Source organism: Phyllostomus discolor, chromosome 5 (genome assembly GCF_004126475.2).
Source record: "Phyllostomus discolor isolate MPI-MPIP mPhyDis1 chromosome 5, mPhyDis1.pri.v3, whole genome shotgun sequence".
Classification (NCBI taxonomy): Eukaryota; Metazoa; Chordata; class Mammalia; order Chiroptera; family Phyllostomidae; genus Phyllostomus; species Phyllostomus discolor.
In genome coordinates, this window is record NC_040907.2 from 57,438,224 (window position 1) to 57,466,185 (window position 27,962).

Consider the following 27,962-nt stretch of genomic DNA (forward strand, 5'->3'; position numbering starts at 1 on the left):
AGTCAGATGTAAAAAGCATAAATTTTCCATCCAGTCCATCCATTTTAGAGGACCATCTCAGGAAAACTGTGGACCCACCCTGGCTCGTGTGGCTCAGTGGACTGAGCACCAGCCTGGGAACTAAAGGATCGCTGGTTCAATTCCCAGTCAGGGCACATGCCTGGGTTGCAGGCCAGGTCCCCAGTAGGGGACATGTCAGAGACAACCACACATTGATGTTTCTCTCCCTCCCTTCCCCTCTCTCTAAAAATAAGCAAATAATTTTTTTTAACCCTGTGGATCCAGCAGAGGGCAAGGTTTACCCTAAACATAATTTAAAAAATGTCCCTTTGACTATGGAAACTAAAGCAAAAGTGATCAATTCTGGGGGATCAGAGAATGAATGAATGCTTAGAAATATAAAATGACAGGGTCTGTTTCTCTTGAGCAGTCAATATGTGAAATTCCCAAAGGTCTTAAGTTTTCCAGATAAACTGACAGCAATAAGGTCTTAAAGACTGTCAGTACCATAGATAAGCTAATTTTTCATACGTATGTATACTTAAACTTACAGAATTCCATTGGTGACTGACAGTAAAATATTCACACAGTAAATAATGAAGGAAAGGAAAATCTGAGGAACACGGTAAGTGGTCCAACAAAAGGACACTTAAATAAATTACAGTACATTCATAAAATAGGTACTCTGCGGCCTTTCCCGATGTGTTCCTGAAGAATATCCAAGGAGAGGAGAAGGGTTGATAACGTGCTATAAAATGAAAAGTGAAGTTACAAAATGGTATGTTTTATAGGACCTCTATTTTAGAAAGAAAATAAGTACACGGAAAAACAGACTGGGAGAACATACACAAAAACACTATCGGAAGTTACCTCTGCTGCTGGTGAGAACGTAATGTCTTCACATTTTTTTTCTTTTCCAAATGAAAAGAGGTAAAAAGGAAATTCTTATTTTCAAAAAGAGTTAATGAGTACATTCTGATCTTTTTAATAATACACCAAAGGAAAAACAGAAATAGATACACTGCCATTTAGCACTTACATTAATAATTATTCTTAAGTTAAAAAGTAATAGTTCACCAAACTTAGTTTCTTTATACTTCTTGCCAATTCACACAAGAGCAATACATTTTTAAAAGATATGACATAAATTTTTATCCAAGGTTGTATGTAATCTTCCATGCAGTTTTCCTTGAACATCACGTCTAGAAAATGAACTTCATGTGCTTGATCCCATAAGTTTTGAAGAAAACCATGATAATGAGGGCCCACAACCCCAGAATAAAGCCCCCAGGAGGGTGCCAGTCTTTTGGCTTCGGTTTCTGCAAAACAAGAATGACAAGGTAAATTTAACAAAGGGTAAATAATTCAACAAAAGGTAAAGCAGATACTGATGGAAAGTAGAAATAAGCTGTGTTTCAAGGGAGAGTAATTTAGCTACATTAAATGTCTTGGAAAAGCAACAATGGTCAAGACCTCAAACAGGGTAAACACCTCAAAGTGGCTCTTACAAACATCGATTTCACAGCGGATTCTGTTCCCTCAAAGGGCTGCCCTGCCCAACCATCTCTCTTCAGACAAGTTACTCACTAGTCCAACAGCCCTCACTCTGAGTTTACATGGTCGTTGGTTTGTTGGCTTTATCTGTCTTTCCTATCAGACTAGCTCTATGAAGGGCATCTTGTTACATTCCCAGCACCTACCCGCACAGTGGCTGGCACACTTACATAGGAGACGTTTATACAGCACTCTGAGAAAACCAGTAGAAAAACAAAAGCTACTGATTCCATTTATTCTGGTATTCAACAAGTACCTGTTTGGGGCCAGCGCCTTTGGTCATGTTACTCCCTGAGACAGGATGTTCCCTGCTCTGCCATGCCTGTTGAAAACTAGCTCAAATGCCAACTCCTCCAGATTTTCTCAGCTGACATATTCTTTTCTTTGAATCTGTAGTCCCTTCTACTTTTACTCCTATTTACTCTTAGTTACTTTTACTGCTTATCTCCCTGAATACCTTCTGGGGTCAAATTCTGGCTGAGTCCATTTTACATGCCCTTCTCCATTCCCGACGCCCTGACACTCAGCCAAGTGTCTCATATGTTTCCTTGCCAAGGGGGGGAACGGCAAACCAGGCTCCCCCTTTAACTGTCATGTCCTCAGTTTCACTGTGGCCCTGAAATTGGAGGTCTGTAACTATGATCTCTTTATGAGTTCTACTTCCTGAATTACTAGCTAAGACTGTAAGGACAGTCATAATGAGAATTATATTTTAGTCTAGAGTGAACAGAAACTATAATATGACCTTTGCTACAGTCATCATGTAAACTAGATCCAAGAAAGTTCATAAATCCCTTAGCCGAGTCCACATCTTGGAGTTCGGCTTTCCCTTACACAACCAGGGCCTCACGGTCTTCGCTTAGACCTAACTAATCACTGTGACTTTCAGGGGGTGTTTAAAGCAAGTCATGTTAAATATAAAAAAGGTGAGCAACATTTAAAGTTCTGTGATTCATGAGAGATTACTTAAATAGCACTGGAATTATTTATTTAAATAATAAAAAGAAATCTTATTTTTGCAGCTGTAAAAACTCGTTACTTGTCAATGAGATGAATTTTTTTATATTATAATTTTACCATTTGATCTTAAATTGAGTGCCCAGAAACAGTTGCCAGAGACAAGATAACTATGACTTCTTTGGAAGTAACCATCCCCAAAGACTAGCCTGGGCAGCTATTTTGATCTGTTATTACAAGGACTGGCTCAGGGAACTCTGGAGGCACTGCTTCCTGGCCCTTCGACAAGAAGTGTCTCACACTCACCCCACTGATGCCCAGGACAGGAGCCGGCAGAAGACGAAAGTGCTAGAGCCTCAGTTTCCTAACAGAAGACTTTTGAAAGTAATGATGGAGGACTAAAAAACATATGTAATTGCTTCAAAATTATAATGAAATGGTGTATTTATTCACATTATAACTTGAACAAGCTAACAAAAGCAACAAATCTCAGCCTTTTAAAACTGTGTGCAGTTGCTATTTTTTACTGCATCTTGATTATGTATTTTGAGGAACAAAAAATGGAAAATGAATTATTTATTAATTACTGTTTGGACTCTTGGTCTAACATGGCATCTAAGTAGAATCCCTAGTGCTGCCTCTCCCATCTTCTCTGGAAACTACAAAGGCCTAGAAAAGGACATCAGAAAATAAAATGGCACAAAAAAATTAATGTAACCTCTAATGAGAAACGTCAGACACTTTCATTATCTGTACATCCTAGAAACCCAGTCTAGAAACAAATTAATGTTGGCCCAGTTTTATGATGAGTACACAAGAAGCAAAGTACTGCTTTGCTCTGTGAGACACAATAGTTCTATCAGCTCTCCTCCTTTTTATTCCTGCAGTTTAAAGATCATGTCAGAAGGTACCCAGGTACTAACTAGTATTAGTTCACTGCATCTAAGCAGCTTTGGTATCCACATAAGATCATCTGCAGAGACAGCAGAACACAAGAAACAATTCTTTTAGTAGTACACATTAACAAATGTGTTTTTTTTCATATACTTCATCTTTTTAAAGTGCCCCCAAATCAGGTACATGTAGCATGGTAGGAGATGATCCTAGGTTAGTTTAGCCAAACCACATTCAATGCCTGCCTGCCAGTCACTGGGAAATGTGTAACCAGTCACCTGTTCTTCAGATGCAAATCTGAGAAGGCTGTTCAAAACTAAGTAGACAATAAGAAGCATTTGCATGCCTTGCAGGCAAACACCAACAATGTCCAAAGAAAAAGGAAAAAATAAGATGAAATCCATGAGTAAAAATATTTCCACACATGAGAAAGAAGTATTGTGAAGATGCAGAGAACATATCTCTCAATAAGATGTAGTAAGGAAGTAAAAGAAAATTTCAGAAAACCTTTATTTGGCATGGGCTTGAATAAAGATACATAAGGAACCAAAAAAAATTTTAATAGTATACAGAGAAAAATAATACCAATACCAGGACAACAGACTAGATAAAAAGGGAGTTGGGTGATAAAATTTTTATAATAGCAAAATCAAAATCTACACTGATGAAAAAGATAAGTGTCCTAAGCACATCTTTGAGTCCTTCATTCACCTAATAGTCAAACTGATAGCAAAAAATGACCCCCATTCTCCATACATCCCTGAGTCCATGCACTTTTGCAATGTGCTGCTTTATAGCAGCTCTCAACAAGAGGTGGAATCTATATTCTTACTCCTTGAATCAGATGGCCTTGTGGTTTCTTTTGGCCAGCAGAACACGCACAAGCAACAGTGTCCTAATTCCAAATCTAGCCTGGAGAGACCTGGCTTCCTTCAGCTCTGTCCCTCAGACCTCTGCTTCTACCACAACAAAAAAATCTAAGCAAAGCTTCTGGAGGAGAAGATGCCATATGACGGAGTCAGGTCCCCCAGCCAACAACAAGCCAACTCCAAGAAGCAGAACCACCTAACCAACCCAGGGCTGACCCTATATAGACCCATGAAGTCAGAACATGTTCTCACGTGCTGGGAAAAGAACTGCCCAGAATTCAGACTAAACTGCCAATCTGTAGATTATGAGCTAAATAAATGATTGATGTTTAGAGTCACTAAGTTTTGAAGTGATTTGTTATGCATGAAAAGCTATGGAATACATGCACTGAGGTGACAACGTGGAAGGAAAAACCCTGACATGTGATTTTCATAAGAAAATTAAGTTCCCATCTACATACTTGTAGTTTGAGGTTCCTGCAACAATGGTATAAATAAGAACAGAGTGAAGGGCAGCTTTTCAACCCCTAGTCCACCATGAACTTTGTTCAGGTGGGGGAGGGCTGTCAAGATAATCCCTTCTGATCCTCCTAGAATGAGAAATCTATCCCCATTAACTCATCTGAGCTAAATTTCACAAAGAATTTCAAAAACCACTTGTTGCATCTGAACAGGATTTACAGACAGCCTCTGATAAAGCTGTCCAGGAAAAATACGGCTATGCTGTCTCCTGGAGATAAATTTCACAAACGCCCTTGGCCACCCACCACCTTCACGCCGAGGGAACTGCAGTGAGGCTCACTTCTAGCTCTCTGTTCTAGTCTTCCGTGCAGCAGACTGACTCCACTGGTTGCCACGCCAGGACTGCTCTCAAGGAAATGAAGTGGGGGAATGGAGAGACTCACTCCCCTAGCTTCCCTCCAGACTTCCTCCTCCCAACTGCAATCTAGATCTGAGGTCCAGCTCCTCTCCATTTGAAGTTAGCCCCCTTCTGGAGAAACGAACATCTCCCAGGATTCTGATGCACCTCACCCATGGAAAATTTGCAAAGCAATCAATCTAATCTAGGATCATTAAAAATGATTTGTTTTCAACTGTGATTTTATCTTTAATAGAAAGTTAGCCATCATTCTTCCTTGACCATGATTTAATTTTTTGTGATAAGAATATTCACCATTAACATTATGAACATCAGTCAGGAATTTCTGGCCAATTCAAACATAACATTTAGGAAGGAAATGTAATTTTCATTATTTGCAGATAATTTGATTAGTTATCAGCCAACTACAAAATCAAGAGTTGAAAATAAAGAGCTCAGATTTGAGATAAACATATTTTAGAAATATCTTTCTAATATGCCATTAAAAACAAGTCAGAAAATAGAATAGAAAAAAATACATTCACAATAGCAATGAGAAACATTAAATAATTAGGAATACCAATAGCATGAGACGTAAGGTAAACAATCTATATATAGGGAGGGGTAAACAGTACTATCAAAAATAATATGATAAAGCTAATTTATAATGTTGTTCTGATACAAAATACATCAGTGAAACAGAATAGAAAGTAGGCCATCAGTCCAATATCTGAGAATTTAGAATACAATAAAAACTATTACAAGTCAATAGGCAAGGGAATACTCTTACTAGTGCACTAACAATGTATTAACATTTGAAAAACTCAGTTTTGTTTCTAACCCACACTATAAACAAAAATATACTTTACATAATTTAGAATTAGATGGATAAATATTAGATAATTAGATGGAAAGAAATTTTAATTAGTTTTGTATAGTGGCACCTAGGGACACATCACAATGGAAGCTATGTTAGTAGTACAGGTGGAGAGCAGGTACAAAGGAACTCATGTGGAGAGCACAGGAGTCCAAGGGCCAAGAAGCTGAGGGAACTGTCAGGTGGGTGGCTACTCAGGAAGGACTTGGGAGGGCTGGCCTTGGACAAGGTATTGTAGTTGGGTTAGTGGAGCGAAGGGGATGGCACCTAGGCAGTGGCACATGGAGCAAAGTCATGGTGAGGAGAAAAGCCAGGCATCAGGGAAAGTGTGATGCCCCAGACTTGCTGGTAGAGGAAGGCGATAAAAGCTCCCTCCACGAGGGTGGAGGCTTGCATCTGCTTGGCTTCCTAGGGAAGCCACAGGACCCTGGTGCTTAGGAAACCCCATTGAAAGCAGTGGCAAGTTCAGGGGTAGCAAGCATTAGGCCAGGCAGAGTCATTCTGGGAAGGTCCAGCTGTGTGTTGGGACTTGACACAATGAGAGTCCTCTGAGAGCTGAGCCAGTGACCAACCACAGGTGAGTGGGGTAAAAAGATATAAAATGCAAGAGAATCTGCACGGTAAAGGACTTTGTAAATTTAAAGACAATGAATGAAAATAGGAAGGAAAAGGTAGAGATTTTTTAATAAAAACTTTTTGAAAAAAATCTGTATTTTGCAAGTATAGAAATCAGATTAAAAGGCCAATAAATGGGATAATATGACAGAAAAGGAGATGAATTCAGTACATTAAGATATCCCCAAAATTAATAAGACAAATATTTCCTGTCAATAAATTGGACAGGAAAATGAAATTTTTCAGAAAGGAATAATTACAATTGTCTCACTACATTAGAAAAAATTTAATTTTCTTGATCTTTAAAACAAATTAAAGTGATATATGACCCTGGCTGGCATAGCTCAGTGGATTGAGCTCAGGCTGCGAACCAAAGTGTCGCAGGTTCGATTCCCAGGCAGGGTACATCCCTGGGTTGCAGGTCATGACCCCAGCAACTGCACATTGATGTTTCTCTCTCTCTCTGTTTCTCCCTCCCTTCCCTCTCTAAAAATAAATAAATAAAATCTTTGAAAAAAAAATTTTTTAATGATATATGAATTATTTCTTCCTTTTAAAATTAAAGTAGTAAATGTTAATAAGGTTGGTCTACTTTTCAGAAAGTAATCTATTACCATGTTCAGAGGTCTTTAAAATGTTCTTATGTTTATGTTTTCATTTCAGGGATCTGTTGTACTCCTAGCTAGAATCTATATTAAGAAACTCAGAAATGGTAACAAAAATTTCAAAGGTTTTCTTCCATGTTAAGTACATAATAATAAAAAAAAAGCAGAAAATTATATAAACAATGAGAAATACTGTACATCCACATAATTAGTCATTAAAATGTTTTCAAACAATTTTAATGATTTGGGAAAATACTCTGTAATAATTAGAAAATAAAACAAGATGTAAATAGTATTAAAATATGATCTGGGACTTCCGGCAAGATGAAGGCATAGGTGGATGCCCCGTACTCCACGCACAACCAAGATTGGAACAACAACAATTTAGAGGCAGAATAACACCCAGAACTGACAGAAATTTATCTGAATGGAAGTCAGACAGCCAAGAAGTTGAAATAGACCCATTTATCCAGACCGGTAGGAGGGGCGGAGACAAGCAGCTGGGCGCGGGATCACGGCGCAGAGAACAGGGCACATAAGGCAACCGGGAGCGTGTAAGGCATCTGGGGCGAGCAGGATCGCAGCGGGTGGACCCTGAGTACACAAGCAGCAGCTGGCAGACCCAGCGAGCCTGGCGGCGATTGTGGAGCAGGGCAGGACGTGCGCAACCCAGGATCCCAGAGAGAATGGACTGAGATCCCACGGAGAACAGAGCTACCACCATTGTTCCCTCTCAACCCCGCCCTCACATACAATGTCACAATCTAGCGACTGGGGTGCCCAGCCCTGGTGAACACCTAAGGCTCCGCCACTCACCGTAACAGGAGCGACCAGTCCAAAAAAAGAGAGAGAGATGGCTCAAACAGAAGCACAAATCAGTGCCCTATAACTCATCCTTTTGAGTGACTAAGAGATAACTAACCTATCAGATGCATAGTTCAAAACACTGGTGATCAGGAAGCTCACAGAATTGGTTGATTTTGGTCACAAAATTAGATGAACAAATGCAGGTTACCATAAAAGAAATGAAGAAAAAGTGCACAGGGAACCAACAGTGATGGGAAGGAAACTGGGACTCAAAATAATAGAGTGGAACAGAAGGAAGAAAGAAACAACCAAACAGGAAAGAATGGAGAAATAAGAATTCAAAACAAACAAGAAGCTTAGGAACCTCCAGGTTCCAACATCCGAATTATAGGGGTACCAGAAGGGGAAGGGGAAAAGCAACAGATTGAGCACGTATTTGAACAAATAATAAAGGAGAACTTCCCCATTCTGGCAAAGGAAATAGACTTCCAGGAAGTCCAGGAAACTCAGAGTCCCAAAGAAGTTGGACCCAAGAAGAAACACACCAAAGCACATTCATAATCACATTAGCCAAGGTAAAATGAAGGAGAGAATCCTAGAAGCAGCAAGAGATAAGGGGACAGTCACCTACAAAGGAGTTCCCATCAGACTGTCAGCTAATTTCTCAAAAGGGACCTTACAGGCAGGAAGGGGCTGGAAAGAAGTATTTCAAGTCATGAAAGACAAGGACCTATATCCCAGATTACTCTATCCAGCAAAGCTTTCATTTAGAATGGAAGGGCAGATAAAGTGCTTCTCAGATAAGGTCAAGTTCAAGGAGTTCATCATCACCAAGCCCTTATTTTATGAAATGTTAAAGGGACTTATCTAAGAAAAGAAGATTTTAAAAAAAAACATGTATAGTCAAAGGACAGCAAACTCACAATTATGAACAACCACACCTAAAGCAAAACCAAAAGAAACTAAGTAAACAACTAGAACAGGAACAGGAACAGAACCACAGAAATGGAGATCACATGGAGAGTTAGCAACAGGGGAGTGGGAGGAGGAGAGAGGAGGAAAAGGTACAGAGAATAGGTAGCAGAGATTGTAGGTAGGAAATAGACAGGGGGAGGGGTAAGAATAGTATGAGAAATGTAGAAGCTGAAGAACTTATAAATATGACACATGGACATGAACTAAAGGGGGGGAAGTGGTGGGAGAGGGTGTACAGGGTAGAGGGGAGTGAAGGGGGAAATGGGGACAAACTGTCATAGCATAATCAATAAATATATTTTTAAAAAATAAAATAAAATATGATCTTTTTCTTTAACCTCATCCTAAGCATTTTTTCACTGTTTTTTTTTTAGAGAGAGAGGAAAGAGACAGAAAAATATCAATACATGAGAGAAGCAATCTATCAGTTGCCTCTCATATGCACCTGGACTGGGATCTTACCATCCTGACTGGGGGATCAAACCTGCAACCCAGGTATGCACTCTGACTAGGAATCGACCTGCAACCTTTCCATTACAGGAATAACGTTCCAACCAACTGAGCCATGCGGGCCAAGGTTGATCTCTATTTCTATAAATTATTCAAAAGAAGAAGAAATATACTAAATCTAATAGTATTTCTCTGGGGGAAAAAGGATTAGAGGTAGTTTTAATCTCTTCTCTCTATATGTATCTATACATTTGAAAATGTTTTCTACAATAGATGCATATGTCTTTATTTGGGGGGAGGGAGAATTTACAGGAAAAACTTGTATAAAAGAGTCTACCTATAAAAATCTTCAAATATTCATTTTTTCAAAACTAGGAGAAGTATAGCAATACGCTGTTTAGTGCCTGACCATCTTACTGTAAGAAAAGGTAATAAATAGCATGACAGCAACATAATATACTAAAGTGCTTTTTCAGTATATATTTAATGATGTTCCTGGAGTATAACAATATTGCTATTTTAAAACAACTACAGGTAATATTTTAGACATTCTAAAATGATTTTACTTATAATTCAATGACAAATTTATATAATTATTACTGCATTTTGTACCCACAGTTGAATTTGAGGTAAGTTCATATTTAATTATAGCTTATTTTAAATTTGTGTCTGTATTAGAGCTTCTCATAAAATGACTTTGTGTAGTTAAGGTACTGACTGCTATTAAATACTTTTATTTTTTTAACCTTTCACAATAACAGCTATAATACAAAGGTGAAAAGCATACTTAAACACTGCAATGTGTCATGAGCAAACACTTAAAAGCTTAAGGGCTACATACTATTTAAATGCCTAGTATGTCAAATTAAAAAGATAGGTAGCTAGGCAACACTGCACTGCCACTTGTGAACAGTGCTCAGCCTCCCCTGTCACGTTGCTAGGACAACACTACTACAGAACTGTACAACAGTCAACAGCACAGATCTAAGTACGAAAAGTATTTAAAAGAGAAAGCTAGGGTTTTATAATTGTATATGTTTATTGGCAAGCAAATGAAAAATTTCCAAGGTTTCAATGGGATTCTTAAGATATAATAATGAGCATATCAGTTCAGTTAAACTATATTTTAAGAAAAGGAAAAAAAAACAATCTACTAAGGTTTCAATGATGATTACTTTCAAAAATAGGTGTTTTTAATGGTTTAGTCAGTGGTAATATGTTAGTATATTTAGTCTACATCCTCTCTATAAAGTTTGTACTCTTTAAATTGCTTTTATTCAACTTATGGGGCTGATATTCATTAGTAAAATAGGTTTCAGGTATACAATTCTATAATATATTATCTATATATTGTATTGTGTGCTCACCAATCCAAGTCAATCTCCTTCCATCACTGTTTCTCCGTCTTCACCATCTTCTATCCCCACCCACCCCCTTTCCCTCTGGTAGTCACCACACTGTTGTCTGTGCCCATGAGTTTTTTTCTTTGCTTAATCCCTTCTCCTTTTTTTACCCAGTCCAAAATCCTCTTCCGGTGACAGTTGTCAGTCTGTTCTCTGTATCTACGAGTCTGTTTCTATTGTGTTTGTTAATTTTTTTGTTCATTAGATTCCACATATAGGTGAAATAATATGGTATTTGTCTTCTTCAAATTATATTAATAATACAGATCAAAGTATGGTCAGCAGAATCCTAAAAGAGCCCCCAAGATGTCCTCTCCCTGGTACATACATCCTATAAAATCCCTTCCCTGTGAGTATAGATAGAACCTGTGAATATGATAGGGTATCACTCCTATGATTAATTTACATTATACTGCAAAGATAAAGAGATTCTGAAGATGTAATGAAGGTCCCTACAATCAGTTGACTTAATCAAAAGGGAGATTATCTGGGGGGAGGAGCTGACATAATCAGGCGAGCCCTTTAAAGAGAGTCTAGTTATCAGAGGCCAAGTCAGAGAGGCGGGGAAAATGCTCTGCTGCTATGAACCACAGGAAGGAATGGCAAGCTGCCTCTAGGAGCTGAGAGCCTGTCAGTTCCACTACATGAGAAACTGATTTCTGTCCATAATCAGAAAGCTTGCAAGAGGACCCTGTGCCAAAGATGAGACAGCAACCTGGTTGATACCTAGTAGAAACTTTGTTGGACCTTAAAAATAGAACTATGCCAAGCTGTATCTAGACTCCCGAGCCATGAAAACTGTGAGATAATAAATGCTTTTAAATCACTAAATTGTTTTGTTACACAGCAATGGAAAAGAAACAAAACGTACAATGAAACTATTCATTACATGTGATAATTATTCCCTGGATTCCTTGGGGATAACTAATTAAGATATTAACTACATATAGTTTTTAAAAATAAATAGAATAAAACAGTCCAGTCTAATTCCTCCCATTCTTCCAGATCTCACCTCCAGGTGAAGACTGTTCTCATACCTTGGTAAGAATTAATCTCTTCTTCTCTGGGCACCAATGATCCTTAGCTTATATTTTACGCTATAGTTAATTCATGAGTGTGATTCTACTACAATTTGATCTATTTATGATATCATTTCTATACCTTATCAAGGTCACAAGCTTTGAACAGAGCAATCAACTTCTTATATATTATTTTCCTCTTGAATATAAGAAACATAAAATATTCTAATATAAACATTAAGTACTAATTTACTAGTTTATATTCCTGGTTTTATGACTTAAGAAAAAAAAATTTCACTCATCAAATAATGCAATCTATTTGAAGAATCCCCAATAAGAAGTTAAAAAATATTTCTTTAAAAAATGTATAAAACAGCCCTGGCTGGCGTAGCTCAGTGGATTGAGCATGGGCTGGGAACCAAAGTGTCCCAGGTTCGATTCCCAGCCAGGGTACATGCCTGGGTTGCAGGCCATAACCCCCAGCAACCGCACATTGATGTCTCTCTCTCTCTCTCTCTCTCTCTCTCTCTATCTCTATCTCTATCTCTATCTCCCTCCCTTCCCTCCCTAAAAATAAATAAATAAAATCTTTAAAAAAAAATGTATAAAACAATTTGAAGCTTGAACTAAATCAATCTACTTTTTAATTCTTAACTAAAAGATATAATAACCCACCATTCCCACTAATAAATGGTAAAGCTTCATTTATAAATAGTATCTATCTGTGTATGTTAGGAGGTAATCAGAGTTCTATTTCTGCCAATGTAGGATTAAAAACCACAGCAATTGTTCTGGTCAGGGGGGGCTCAAGTGATTGGAGCATCATTCCATGCACTAAATAAGGCTGCGGGTTCGATTCCTGGTCAGGGCACATACCTAGGTTTCAGGTTCAGTCCCCGGTCAGGACACATATAGGAGGCTATATACTGATGATTCATTCTCTTTCTCTCTCTCTTTCTCTCCCTCTCTCTCTCATCAATAAATATATCCTCAAGTGAGGATTTTTAAAAAATTAAATACTACAGGAATTATCTGCCCATTCTGACTAGAAAATCGTACAAAAGGTAAGAAACAATGGTTTTCAGATTTTGGACAATTTGCTGCAGTTTTCTTGTCCTTAAAGGAACAGAAACAAATAAGATGCCCAAACTTATTGCCTGGGGGCAGTTTCCAAACTTCGAGTACAATGAGCGAGACCCAGACAGGGCAGGACAATCTTACTGAGTCGAGGAGACACAGATTAGAATTCCGGAAGGTTTGGGTGGCTAGCATTTGCAGGATAGGACTACAGGAGAGGAGGAAGCTGCACAGAGACAGAGCTCTAGAGGTCTGCACAGGGTGTCCTTGAATTTTTGGCAAAGTTCTAATTCATGCATGCATAACAAGAAGCTGGAAGAGGACCACAAAATAAAACACCAAAAACAATCGGCCAAACAACTCCCAGTATTCATAATTGGCAGAGCAACAGGTTACAATTTATAGTGAGGCTCAATCACAATAAACCAGAGACAGTAGGGCTTTCTCAAAAAAAAACAAAACAAAACAAAATAAATAAATAAATACCCTACCCTGGGTCTGCCTAAAACAACCTAAAAGCAATCCTAAAGAGATTAAGCTGATTTGGGAACACAATAGAACAACTGCTACATGAATAAAACAAAAATACAAAATCTAGCAGCCGACACCAAATATATATATAAGCATCCAATCGAAAAAAGAAACAGGTATAGAAAGAAGGAAAATATGACCAACAGCCAGGAGAAAAATCAATCAATTGAAACTGACCCATAAACTAAAAAGATGCTGGATTTAGTAGTCAGAACCCTTACGACAGCTACTATACACTGATGTAAAGGAAAACATGAACATATGAAGAGAGAAACAGAGTATATAAATAAGTCTCATATAGGACTTCTAGAAATAAAAAATATGATATATAAAATGAAAAATACACTGAATGGACTTGACAGCAGATCAGATGCCACGGAAGAAATAGAGAACTTGTAAGATAGCAAAAGAAATGACTCAAAATGAAGCACAGAAAGAAAAGGGGCAGGGAAAAGAATCAGCAGAGCCCAAGTGAGCTGTGGCACAATACCAACCCCAAACGTGCAACTGGAGTCCCAAGTGGGGAGGGAGAAAAATATCTAAAACAAGTAATGACTAAAATTTTTCCATATTTTATAAAAATTATAAACCACCAAATCTACAAAGCTCAACAAGCATTAAGAAACAGAGAAAACCACACAAAGGGAACATCATAATCAAAATGCTGAAAAACAATGATAAAAATAATACCTTAAAAGCATGCAGATAACAGACTTGCTCTCACAGACCACTGTTCAGTAACTATACAGCATGGGAGCCAGCTGCACGATTATGCAAGCCAAGTTTGACCAGAACACAGCCAGTCAATAGGCAATATGAACTGTTCATTTATGTACTCTCTATTGCCGCTTTCCCACGACACTGAAGATGAGTAGTTGCAACAAAGACTACATGACCCACATGCCAAAAACATTTACTATCTAGCCCTTTAAGAATGTGTAGACCCCTTTACAGAGAACAAAGATAAGAATGATTAAAAGATTCACTGTCTGAAACGACGGAGGCCAGAAGACAATAAAAAGCCATCTTTTTTTTTTCCACATTTTTTTTGTTGTTCATATACAGTTGTCTCCATTTTCCCAGTACTGAAAGAAAACCACTGTTAACTAGAATTCTCGGGAAAATGTACCAATTACAAAAAAAAATATTTTCAAGGATGAAGGTGAAATAAAAACCTCTTTCGGTAACACAAAAACTTCAAGAATTCAACAGACAAGGACTATAGCAGATCTACACTACACGGTAGTATACAAAAAACCTACTATACAAGGTATACCTACAGCAGACCTACACTACAAGAAACGTTACGTTCTTCAGTGAGAAGGAAAATTATACCAGATGAAATGCAGACTTACACATATAAGTGAGGAGAGAAAAATGGTCAATATGTAGATAAATATAAAAAGATTTCTCACTTAAAAATTTCTTTACCCTGGCTGGTGTAGCTCAGTGGATTGAACATGGGCTGCGAACCAAAGTGTCACAGGTTCGATTTCCAGGCAGGGTATATGCCTGGGTTGCAGCCCATGACCCCCAGCAACTGCACATTGATGTTTCTCTCTCTCTTTCTCCCTCCCTTCCCTCTCTAAAAATAAATAAATAAATAAAATCTTGAAAAAAAATTTCTTTACAAGGTAATTGTTTAAAGCACAAATGATAATGTATTGTGAGGTTTGTTAACTTATGTAGAATCAAAACATATAACAATAATCACACTAAGGATAGAAGAGAGGATAAGGAATATATCATTCTAAATTTCTTGTGTTATTCAGGAAAAATATAATATCATTTAAAGTAGACTATTTAAAGATGTTTATGATACATCCTAGAGCAACAGCAACAAAGGGATTCACTAATAAACCAAAAGTGGAGACAAAATGAGATAATACAAAACATTCAATGCAAAAGGTGGAAAAAGAAAGGAAACTAAAAACAGATGGAGCAAATAAAAAACAAATAGCAGTGTGGTAGATTTAAAACCAAACACTTAAACTTATTTAAATACTGATAATTACACTAAGTGAAAGGATTTTAACACCCCACTTGAAAGGCAGGGATTGTCAGGTTGAATAAAAATATAAAATTCAGTGATATTCTGCCTATAAGAAACCTATTTGAAATTTAAGACACAAATGAATTAAAAATAAGCAAATGCAAAAAGACATACCTCCATTGAAAAAAGAACAGGGTAGGCTTTATTCATTTCAGAATAAAGTGAACTTTAGAACAAGGAATATCATAGACATGAAAAGGAGCTTAATACTGATAGAGACTGACTCATCAAAAAGACATTCTAGATGTGTATTACTTAAACAGAGCTTTAAATATACAAAGAAAAAACTGACAGAACTGACAATTTATAATTGTATATTTCAGCAAATTTCAAAATATATAAATTGGTGAAAAAGTCAGTAAAAATATACAAAACTTGAACATTAACCAATCTGATATAGCTGATATTCACTTCATTCCGCCCAGTAACAACAGCACACAAATCCCCTGCAAATACACCAGTGACAGACCAGATTATGGTCTGTGACACAAGTCTCAGTGAATTTAGGACCAAAAATCACATAGAATATTCCATACTGTAGAATAAAACTAGAAATCAGTAATAGGAAAGGTACTTGGAAAATTCCCCAAATACGTGGACATTAAGCAATACATTTTTAAATCACCCAAGAAGAAATCACATAGGAAATTGGAAAATATTTTGAATTGAATAAAAATGAAAATAAATTCCAAAATGTGTGGATGCATATAAGACATGTTTGCAGTAATGTGTATACCTTTAAATGTTTGTATTGGAAATGACATTTCTAAAATCAGTGATCTAAAATTCCACCTGAAAAAACTAGAAAAGGAAGAATAAATGAAACCCAAGGTAACCAGAAAAAAAGAAAAGAAAAAAGAGTAAAATACAATAAAAGGAAAAAGAAGAAAAGGAGAAAAATATCAATAAACAAAAACCTCTTATTTGAAAGTTGAATATTAATTTTTAATAAAGAAAAAAATGAAAGAGTAAATATCACTATAAATTATACATTCAAAAGATAATAAAAGGATAAAAATTAACTTTATGGCAATAAATTTGACAATTTATGCCTTGCAAGTTTAAGCCAGAAAGTAAAAAAGACATAATTCTGTAGAGTCTACAAATATATCCACATCCCTAATATAGATTTGGAAAGGAGGAGAGAGTGAGTCTAAAAAGGGGGAGGGGATTTCCAGTCAGAATGTGAAAACTGATAAAAAATGTGTAAGAAAGAACACAAGAGTCAAGCAGAAACTGCAGATAATAATGCCTAATATTTTCTAAATGTTTATCATATGCCATACATTATTTATCTTGAGAATTTCAAATATGCTAACTCATTGCCTTTAAGGTAGCAAATATTATTACCCTGTTTTACAGATGAGGAATATTAACAATTGTTACAAGAACTACTACTGCTACCCATAATCATGATTATCATTCATGGAGTGCCAAACAAAAACTCCACCCAAGGTAAGAACTTCATATACATTATCTATGTACAGCATTGTGACATAATTATTACTATTTTATTTTAAATATTAGAAAACTGACTAAGTGATTTTGCTAGGATTGGAACAAGGTTTATTTTGATTTCCAGGTCAGTCCTCTTAACCACTATATAATGCTACTAAACTGCAGAATTCCTTGGCAGCAATGTGCCCAGCCCTCTCCTCCACCAGGCAACCCCCTCACAGACACTGTGGGACAACTAAAATATGCACAAGACCAATAAGCACATATGGGGTGCAGGTGGTGTTATGATTTGTGGGTATAACTGGGGAAGGCAGGTTTGCTGTATCAGCAGAGAAGGTGCCACACCCAGAGATACTGGCTCTCCTACCTATTGAGTGCAAGGAGCAAAGGCAGCATTCACAAACGCATCTTTCATTGCCTCCATCTTCACTCTACACTGGCACCCACAGGCAGGCACGACTGACTGGCGTGCAGAGGTCTTTGTAATCATATGCAAATTCGATAATTTAAAGCAAGAAATACCTCCATACATATGTTCTAATTTTTATGTCTACACATAAATGGCAACCTTAAAAATTACTGTGATTTACCTTTTTTGTAATCCATGCAGCAAAAGATATTTTAAGTGCATAATGACATATAAAGATCCTATCTCATCATTTTCTGCACTTCTAATGTGTATATATCTATTTTCTACACATGAAAGACATACTTAAAATATGTTTTCCTAATAGGTTGACAGATGTTTTCAAGATTCAGAAATGCTGTTTTATTTCAAATCTAGAAGAATCTCTATGTACTGTATTGTTAACTTTTTTTGGATTTTTCAACAATACTGAATTCAGCAAATATTTCCTAAATGCCTGCTATGTTCAAGCCATTTTAACATGAATATGGTTATTCTTTCTTGTAAAGTAAAAATGTATACATAGTTTCTTTTGTATTTATACTTGTAGGACATGAAAAATATAATTCTCATTTATATTTGCATAGAAAGTAGGCAAATTCTTACTTCTTAAGTAAAATTAAGGTATATGTAAATTTTATAAACCAGCAACATTCATAAATATTGATGATGATGATGATAAAGAAATGATTTCAAGGTATTAGAGCAGGGGTCTTTTTTCCTTTCTCTGCAAAAAGCTAGACAGTAAATATTGCGCTTTGCAGGCCATACAATCTCTGTAGCAAGTACTCAACTCTGCCTCCTTAACTCTGCCTGGCAAGTAATGGAAGACCCTCATCTTCCATTATTTTCCCCATGTATTTCCTAGCCATTCCCCACAATTGACTGCCCCTAGCCCTTGACTCACCCCATTGTCTTATCATTTCTCCACAAACTTACTGTTTTTTTTAAAGATTTTATTTATTCTTTAAATTTATTTTTTAGAGAGGGAATGGAGGGAGAAAGAGAGAGAGAGAGAAACATCAATGTGCGGTTGCTGGGGGTCATGGCCTGCAACCCAGGCATGTACCCTGACTGGGAATCAAACCTGTGACACTTCAGTTCGCAGCCCAAACTTACTGTTTCTTTCTTAAAGTACATAAGCTCTCAGTTCTAACTGCTTCTTTGAGTCTTCATTTTCCTTATGAAGATACCCATATGCACATAAAAATATTAAATAAAATGTCTATGCTTTTCACCTATTAATCTATCTCACATCAGTTTACTTCTCAGGCCCAGACACAGAAGCTGAGAGTGCAGAAGGAAGATTTTTCTCCCCTAACCATGTAGTGATTTTATTTCAGCCTGTCTATATTGACAAATTATACACACACAAACACACACGTATATATGTATGTATAATAATATGAATAAAGCATGCACTCAAAAGAAGATAAAATGGTGTATTAAACCTCTAATAACTTCACAGCACATTATCAGCTTATTAAAGATAATCACAAGTCCTACAGTAAAGAAACATATAATTTGTGTGTAAGCATTTCACTAACTTATACTATAAAGCCCTTTTTAATTATTATTAATATCCTGTAGAAGTAGTGCTTCAGGTGAACATACTAGGGAAAACTCAGAGTTAAGCAAATGTAAAATCCCATGGCTACAAATATGAATATAAATTTGAACTGTATAGTAGAAATATGAAATATAAACAAAACTGGATAAGTGGAATCTAAAGAACCAAATAAATGAACATGCAAAATAGAAACAGATTCACAGATGCAGAGAACGGATGGATGGTTGCCAGGGGGTGGGGACGTTGGGCTGGTGAGTGAAAAAGGTGAAGGAACAAAGAAGTACTCGCTGGTAGCTATACAACAGTCACAAAGATGTGGAGTACAGCATGGGGAGTATGGCTTATAACATGGTAATAACCATGTACGGTGCCAGGTGGGTACTTGAAGTATCAGGTGAATCACTGCGTAAGGCATGTGACTGACTGGCCACTGTGCTATACACCTGAAACATACAAAGTAGTGTTGAATATAAACTGTGATTGAAAAAATGCAAATTTTTAAAAATAAATAAACAACTAAAAATTTTAAAAAAGAAATTGGGTATTTAGTGCACAGATTCTTTTCATCACCTTGTTTGCTTGCTATTTATATCTTTCACATAAGCAGAATGAAACAAGTGCACACTCACAAAACTTCTGATTATTCAAGTATGTCACTAGTTGTATTCTTATTAAATAAAATTTTCTATGTATACCCGATGTATACCTGATTTTACCAATCAGCTGCACGGATCAGTGGATTAGTCACGCAATCAAAATTAATGGTTATAGGGAAAGGTGTAAGTGCTGATTTACTCTCTCCTGCCATTAGTCAGTGATTCCTGTTGTTTCCTTACTTTAACTAACAGGTGGCAAATGAATCTGGCCTCTCCCTTGTTTCCACCCTGCAACAGCCCAGAGCTCTCCCTTAACTGTTAAGGAGTAGTTAGTTACATTTTATACAGTCATAAATTACATTCGGCCCTTTGAAGGCAACCACAAGGTTGGTGTTGCCCCTGGTGAAAATGAATCTGACACTCCTGCTTTAAACTCACTCTCTGCCCCAATAATAAATTGTGCTCTGAAATAAATTCTCCTAAATACGGGGATGGGGGTAGTAGTAAAAGGAGGAGAAGAGGAGGAAGAGTGAACATTTGTCAAAAGCCAAAATTTGCTGAGTATTGGAATATGCCTGGTGCTCTGTATATTACATTATCTTGTAAAAATTCTTCATTAAATTTTTATTAACCCTGTTTTATATATGAAGAACTAGACCATAAGAGGTAAGTAAATTGTCCTAGGTAACAAGGCCATTAATTGGCAAGCCTATGTTTGAGCTTAGTCCTGACTCTTTCCAAAGACCACAGTCTTTGCACTATGTCATAATGTCTTCCTGGAGACAGAGTCTTGGATAACTGAGGAGAAAAGTAACAGCCTTTCAAATTTCTGATGATGATTATCAGACAGAACCAGGACTGGACTTGTTTTATGTAGCCTTCAGTGCTAAAACTAAAATGAATGGGTAGAAAGTATGATACACTGTTTTCAATTAGACATACAATTTTCCAATTAGTTCAAAGAATGGGCTGCTTTAAGGGGTATGACTTATCTATCGGTTATCCTCTACTGAACAACTGTTTGGTGGGATGCAATGTAAGAGATATAGGAATTAGATGGATTTTTAAAAAGTCTACAAGACCTTCTAACATTGAGATAATAGGATTCTACAAAAGCAGTGAGAAATCAGTATATGTTTATATTATTTTATGATTTCAAGCCATTGGGCAAATTTTCTCAATCTGATATGAAAAATGTCAACTATTTAATTATCACAATTTACTCCACTTAAAAATCCAAAAGTACATTTAAAATGTGTTTCATGTCATACCAAAAGAACAAAAAACAAAAGCCCCACTAATACACAAATAATTAATATTCTTGTCTCCAGTTGTACAACAATTTCTAAATAGGTAAATAATGAAAAAGATTTAAAGAATTACTGTTATAAACTTTTACTTTCCAGTTTAAGAATAAGTTAAATTCCAACTCCTTGTTTTTAGGCTGAGTTTTTATAGCTGCTTTACTGTGGGTCTCCTGAGTCATCACAATGCTTTGAAGTGCTAAGTCTGAAGACTGGCATTTTCTCCTCTGAAATACATAGTCTGCAGAACAAACGAGGAAGCCCCCCTCTGTGCTCAACTGAAGTCATTCTTCAGAGACACAAGTTAATTTCAGTCAAATTAATTTGGGGGGGGGGGGGGAGACACCATTTGCTTGTACCTAAAATGATTACAAACTAAACTTCTTTTAAAATAAATTATCTAAAGTTTGACAAAATATTTTAAACAAACATGTCTCTTTTAGTCATGGTAGTCATTATAAAAATGTTTAACATATTTGCAGGAAAACAAATCTTATAATTACTTATCCCATACTCATAGTGATCTTTCCCGTGGATAAAGGTCCTCTACGTGGTTTAATGAGCGACAGCACTCCGAAACGGCCCTTTTCCATTTCTATACCTGCTAATAACGGCAGGTTAAGGTTTACAGTCTATTATATTACAATGAATATTTTATTTTATTTTTGGCAGAAACAGCCAAATGAGATGGGCTAAGAAAAAAGTAAAAAAGCCTGAAACTCTTAAATATTAATTGTTAAAATGTCAGTTAAATCTATTGTATTGTAAATTTTAATAATTTTAGGTATAATAGAGCTATTTAGCAGGTAATAAGTTAATTAGTGCTAACATTTCCATTTATACTTATTACATCTCTCTCTAGCAATCTAACAGATTTAATAACACTACCTAAAAGTAAATATGTTTATTCCACAAGGTTAAGATGTCTATTGACACATTTTAAACTAGAAGTCTCTTAATCAAAATTAGGTAACATGGATATTATTCTGTTTTCACAATACTTTGTGAAAGGTTATTAATACTTTAATAACCTTGGAGATAGAACTGGTAAATTAAAAAGATACACAAACAAAATCAACAATTAAATTCCTTGATTAGAGGCTGATAAATATAACTGAATGTATATCAAAGTAAAAATAATCTTTGAAAGAAATCAGTGCTTATGTAAAAGTCATTAGAAGTTATACTTGAAATATACTTGACCAACTCCCTACCAAACATGATCTGTACAATAAAAGTTAATTCTGAATGTTAAAACCCTGTTACTAAAGATATAGATTCCTTTATTATAAAATATGGCCTTTTGGCATGCATATGTCAGTTTTAAAGTAAATGAGAATCTCAGCTCTTATTGGGAAGCACATTAAGGTGATTTCAGCTCAATTTAGATGACAGATTAAATAACTCTTAGTTGCACTGTTTCGATCTATTGTTAGTCAGCACGTAACTACTGCCAAGTATACAGCATGAAGATGAAGGTACCGTATTTTAATACGTCTATACCCAAACAGCTAGTTCCTTGATCTGTATGAGAAGGGATCTATCTGCTTGGGATTCATTTTCTTTTTTTTTCTCCCATGGTACTCTAAAACTGCTTTTGGTGAATCCCTGGATTTAACTGCTGTCAAGTTTATTAGGATAGGCATATAACAATGACAGCCAATTGATAAAAACTACAATGTATTTTCCTCACCTTTTTCCTTTAACTAAAATGGTAACTCACCGCATTGCACTATAAATTAAAACCTTCCTACTAGAAGCACAGGATGCACTAGGGATGGGTTGTCTGGTTCTATTTTCTTCACTGTATAATGAATTTTTCCTTACTTTTATAGATTCTCTATCTTAAAGGCAGGTAGAAACATCCAGCTAGGAAACTAGCCAAGGAGCACATCACTTTTCCCTTTCCAGGATCTGGAGAAAGGACCATCACTTCCAGAACTGTTTGCCTCAACCCCCAGAAAGTCAACATTTACTCAAACACCAACAATCCTCCACCAAAGCACACTTCTGCTCCTAATATTATTGTCTACACTTAACTCTTAGGACAAATATAGTTAGAAAATCTAAGAATATACCAGAAGCTATGTGATACATTTTGATAAAATGGAACACAGGAAATGAAAACATCATTTATACTGGGCACATTTACAAAATTACAATGAATTTTAAAAGACCAAAACTCAATTTAGAACTGCCATGATGATTACATGAAGATATCTGTTAACATGAAAATACATTACAAAATGATATTAATAGGTCTTTACTATTTATACAAAATATATTTTAAAAAGAACAATTTTATAATGAGTTTTCAATGATGTACCAAAAACTTTTCTGAAAGCCTTTTGTCTTAGTAACTAAAGCTGTAATGCAAAGAGAATAAAGTTAATTACAACCAAGATCTTAATCTTCACAGCAACACAAAGGGTCAAATGTCTAATATTCATTAGGGATGTTTTCTTTCTAAATGTGATGAATTCTAAAGCACTTGACTTGTGAAAGAAATGTGCACTTGTCTAGTTGTTTTTAATTACTGACTGTTTACTTTAGTCACGTGCAGCTAATTCTCAAGTATTCAAGGTCCACTCATAAGAATTAGAGATCAGGGCTCTCTGACACTCATTTTTCTTACAAATCACCATCCGGCTGCCCTCAATGGTGAAGAACAGACAAAGAAGTAGTACAGGCAAATAGTGAATGAGTTATATTCCAAATGTGGTATTTATGATCACCGTTTTATAGAAATCAGAAAAGATATTTCTGAAATCATGTGATACTGTTAGATTGTCAGAATAGATCACAAAAGCCTATCATTCCCTAATGTTGCTGAACTATCAGAACTAAATATAGATCCCCAGACATAGAAGAAACTTTACTCTTGATTCAAATGAACCAGCTATTGGTAAAATTTTAAATAAGCAAAGCTAACCTTTAGCATCCTCTCCTATCCGTTTTTGTGCCCATATCCCTTCAGATCTCTACCTTGTCTCAAGCCATCATGGGAGAGCCAAGGATGACTGGGGTAAAGAAGGAAATCAAGAATAGAATTGTAAAGAGGTTGACTCTCTTTAGGACAGATTCTAAATAAATGGATACTCATGTGCTGAATATTGAGCTAGCTCTGTTGATATTTAGTTCTTCGAAAATATGGTTGCAATTAACCATAATGTGCATTACATCTGTTGACACCTCATTCATCCAATTTGCTGGGTACTAGTTCCTTCATGAAAACTTTACAATGTTCATAGGGGGAACCACAACACAGTAGTTAGAGAAAGGGCTTTGAACTCAGATCTATATCCAAATTCTGGCTTTGCCACTTAAAAATAGAAGATCTTAGGCAAGTTATTTAAACTACTCTAAACCTCAATTTATCCATGCATAAAATGAGTGATAACTTTTTCAATGGTACTATTTATGATGAAGATTATGATTAACTGTAAAATATGGTGTTTATAGGTACACAACTAATAAAAAAAGGAGTAGATGAATTTCAGATACATTTAAGAACTAGAATAAAAAGGAATTAAAACCAATTATATATAAACATTAGGAGAGGGAGAGGAAGGGATGAAGAGAATGAAGGAGTTATGGAAGGAAGGAGAAAAGTAAAGAAGGAGAGAGGAGAGACAGAGAAAGAAAAAAAAAGTCCAGGAATCTGAACCAATATTACTAAGAATATAGTGGCATTAAGATATAAAAAATAATAGAGGAACCATTTAGTAAAGGGTTAAATTCTGCTTTAGACAATGTGCTTAAGATCCAGGCAGAGCTGTCTTACAGGCAATTCAAGGTTGTTCTGCAACCCAATAAGGTGATGAGAATATTTGGGGGTCACTGGCATGTAAGTGACAACTTAAAACTATTATGGCAGTTTCAACAGTAGGAAGTGCATGCTCAGCAGGAATTTGTAAAAAAAACACAGAATCCTAAAGATAGGTTTAGGAGGAAATCAGCAAAAGTTTCTCAGAGGAAGAAATCAGAGAGATGGGAGTAAAAGCAGTATATGGTGATGGTCCAAGAGCAAAAATAAAACAAACCAAAAAGACACCTAGGTCAGAGCGCAATACCACAAAGAAGTCTAAGATTGGGATGATATGAAAACTGAGAAATTTTAGTAAACATTGCAAGGTCAGAGAGCAGTTACTGGGATACAAACTACAATAAAGTAGGTCAGGGTAAAAAAAGGAGAGGGAAGAGATGAAGAGAGCTAGTTTACTTTTTTTATTGTAGTAAAATAAATATAACATAAAATTGACCATAGTAATCATGTTTGTGTACAAGTCAGTATCTTTAAGTACATTCACACCATTGTGCAACCATCACCACCACCATCTCCAGAACTTCTTCTTCATCCCACACTGAAACTCTGTGCCCACTAAACAGGGACTCCCAGACCCTCTCCCCTCAGCTCCGGACAATCACCATTCCATTTGCTGTGTCTGTGAGCTGGACTATTCCCGGTGGAATCGTACACTTTTTGTACTTTCGTGTCTGGCTTACTTCACTTAGCATAACAATCTTTAAAGTTCAAGCACACATCAACATGTCCTTCCTCTTTAAGGCTGAATAATATTCCACTGACTGTATATGCAACATTCTGTTTATCCATTTATTCATTCATGGACATTTGGATTATTTCTACCTTTTGGTTATTGTGAATAATGCTGCTGTAAACACTGGGGTACACATATCTGAATCCTTGTTTTTAATTCTTTTGGGTATGTACTCAGAAGTGGAACTGCTAGATCAATAGTAATTCAGGTGTAATTTTTTGAGGAACTACCATCCAGTTTTCTGTAGTGGCTGTATCAATTTACATTTTCCATCAGCAGAACCCATACACAAGGGTTCCAATTCCTCCACATACTCAGCAGCACTCAGGATTTCCAGTTTTGTTGTTGTTTTGGTAACAGCCATCCTAATGGATGTGAAGAGGTATCTTACTGTGATTCTGATCTGCATCTCCCTATTGATTAGCAATGTTGAGTATCTCTTCATGTGAGTATTGGCTATCTGTATATCCTTTTTGGAGAAATGTCTACTAAGTTCTTTGCTCATTTAATTGGCTTCTTTGTTTTTCTGGTGCTGAACTAGTTTATTTTTAAAACATCAATAAGAGAAAAAAGGAAAAAGTGAAGCTGGAAGAAGAGAAAGGGAAAATGGAATAGAGGAAGACTTTTTTAAGGACTAAAAACCCTAAGTCAGTAGTAGAGAGTGTAAAAGACAAGAAAAAAGCATAACTGATGTTCCTGACTGTAAGCAGGGTTATCTGATACAATTCACCTCCTTCTTCCTTTGAGATGAACAGAAATATAAAGACTCATAAAGATACAAATAAGTTTGAAGGTGCATTCAAAGTATATTAAAGGGGTTTTTGTCTAATGACCTCAAATTTCTCCAGACTTAGGGGGCTCAGTAATCAGCTAAGCATTAAAAGGACTAGAAGTGAAGAAGAGCCATAAAAACTGTAGCAAATATTTGGAACACCTGGTATGGAAAACTGGAGGAGGGTCTAATGAGATATATCCAGCAACATTTAACCCATATGAAGCTGCCGCTGCCTGCGCTGCTGTTATTATTGTTATTGTTGTCATCATCGCATTCCCATACGTGACTTGAGAAAGCAAAACTAGGAGACATGCCCAAAGCCAAACAGTCATTAAGTGACAGAGGCTGGACTCAATTCCATTAACTGTATACATTATGCTGTTTCCCAAGAAATGCTATCATGACAGTTTGAAATGTAAATCTTTCTGTCCTGATCTAATCCCTTCTTTTGAATAAAGTCCTGGAGGAAGAATTACTAGTATTACAATAAATACAAATTACTTTTAAGAAAGGTTGCATTAACTTACATTCCCACCCACAATTTATGAGCATGCCCATCTCATGGCCTCATCACGAACATCAACTCAACTTCTAAACCTTTAAAAATTTGGTGAAAACTAGTATCTGTTTAATGACTAGTAAGGATCACAACTTTCATTTCTAATACAGAAATTTAAAATACAGAAACTATCATCACAAATTCATAGATGGACAAACTCTGCCAATTTACAAAGGGTGATGATGAAATAGTACTGAAATACTGATCGCTATTTTCAAACACCCTCCCAGTTTCATTTACTACTTGAAAAGTGAGACTTTTGGAAATGACAAGTAGAAATTATAATGTGATAGCTGAGATTAATTTGTAGAAATTTAAAACTATATCCCAGTTGATATTAAAAGAAAAGCACATGGCCTCTAGGTAGTTCAATTACTTGCCTTATAAATTGAAAATAAATGAATAGTAATATTATTTTTCACTAGACCTCAGTTTTAAAGATGCCACTATTAGGAAAAGTTCTATGACATTTTAAAGCAATCTTAGCCCCTGGGGAGGGAGTAATATGATTAATATCTGGAAACTCATCAAAAGGGTTTAGCAACATTTTGACGAGTTTCCAAATATCAATAATTCAATAGGCAAATTTTTTTAAAGATATCAGATTTTTTACTTCATAGACATTTCAGTCAACCTTTAGGTATAATGAGGCAGGCCTTACTTGCAACAGAAAAACCTTAAAATGCCAAAATACCTACAGTGAAACAATATACAGAGTTACCGTAAACAAGGACAGAAATGAAAAATTACCCAAATCCACGTGCACAGCTGGAACTGCAGCGTCCAAAACAACATCTCAGGATGCAGGGAAATGAGGACAGATTCTCAGTTACAGAGGGTCCCCAGCTTAAGACAGCATAACTTATACTTTTTCCACTTTACAATGGGGCAAAAGCGATAAGCATTCAGGAGAAACCACACTTCAAATCTGAATTTTTATCTTTTCCCAGACTAATGATATGTGGTACAATATTCTCTTGTGATGCTGGGCAGCAGCAGTAAGATGATTTTGCCCAAACACAGACTAATGTAAGCATTCTTAGCACGTTTATGGTAGGTGAGGCTAAGCTATGATGTATATGGTGGATTAGGTGTATTAAGTGTATCTTCAGCTTAATGATATTTTCAACTTACAATGGGTTTATCAGGAGGTAACACCACTGTAAGTTGAAGAACATCTGTATACTTAT

At 36.1% G+C, this 27,962-nt stretch overlaps 1 protein-coding gene across 1 annotated transcript in view; it reads right to left on the reverse strand.

Moving 5' to 3' along the window:
• Positions 1 to 319: 319 nt before the first annotated feature.
• The window catches only part of PIGK (phosphatidylinositol glycan anchor biosynthesis class K), a 103,335-nt gene continuing 75,692 nt past the window's right edge, over positions 320 to 27,962 (reverse strand). The window contains 1 exon segment of the mRNA XM_028512916.2: positions 320 to 1,319. Within this exon segment, the coding sequence (XP_028368717.1) occupies positions 1,203 to 1,319 (117 nt within the window). The 3' untranslated portion in view covers positions 320 to 1,202.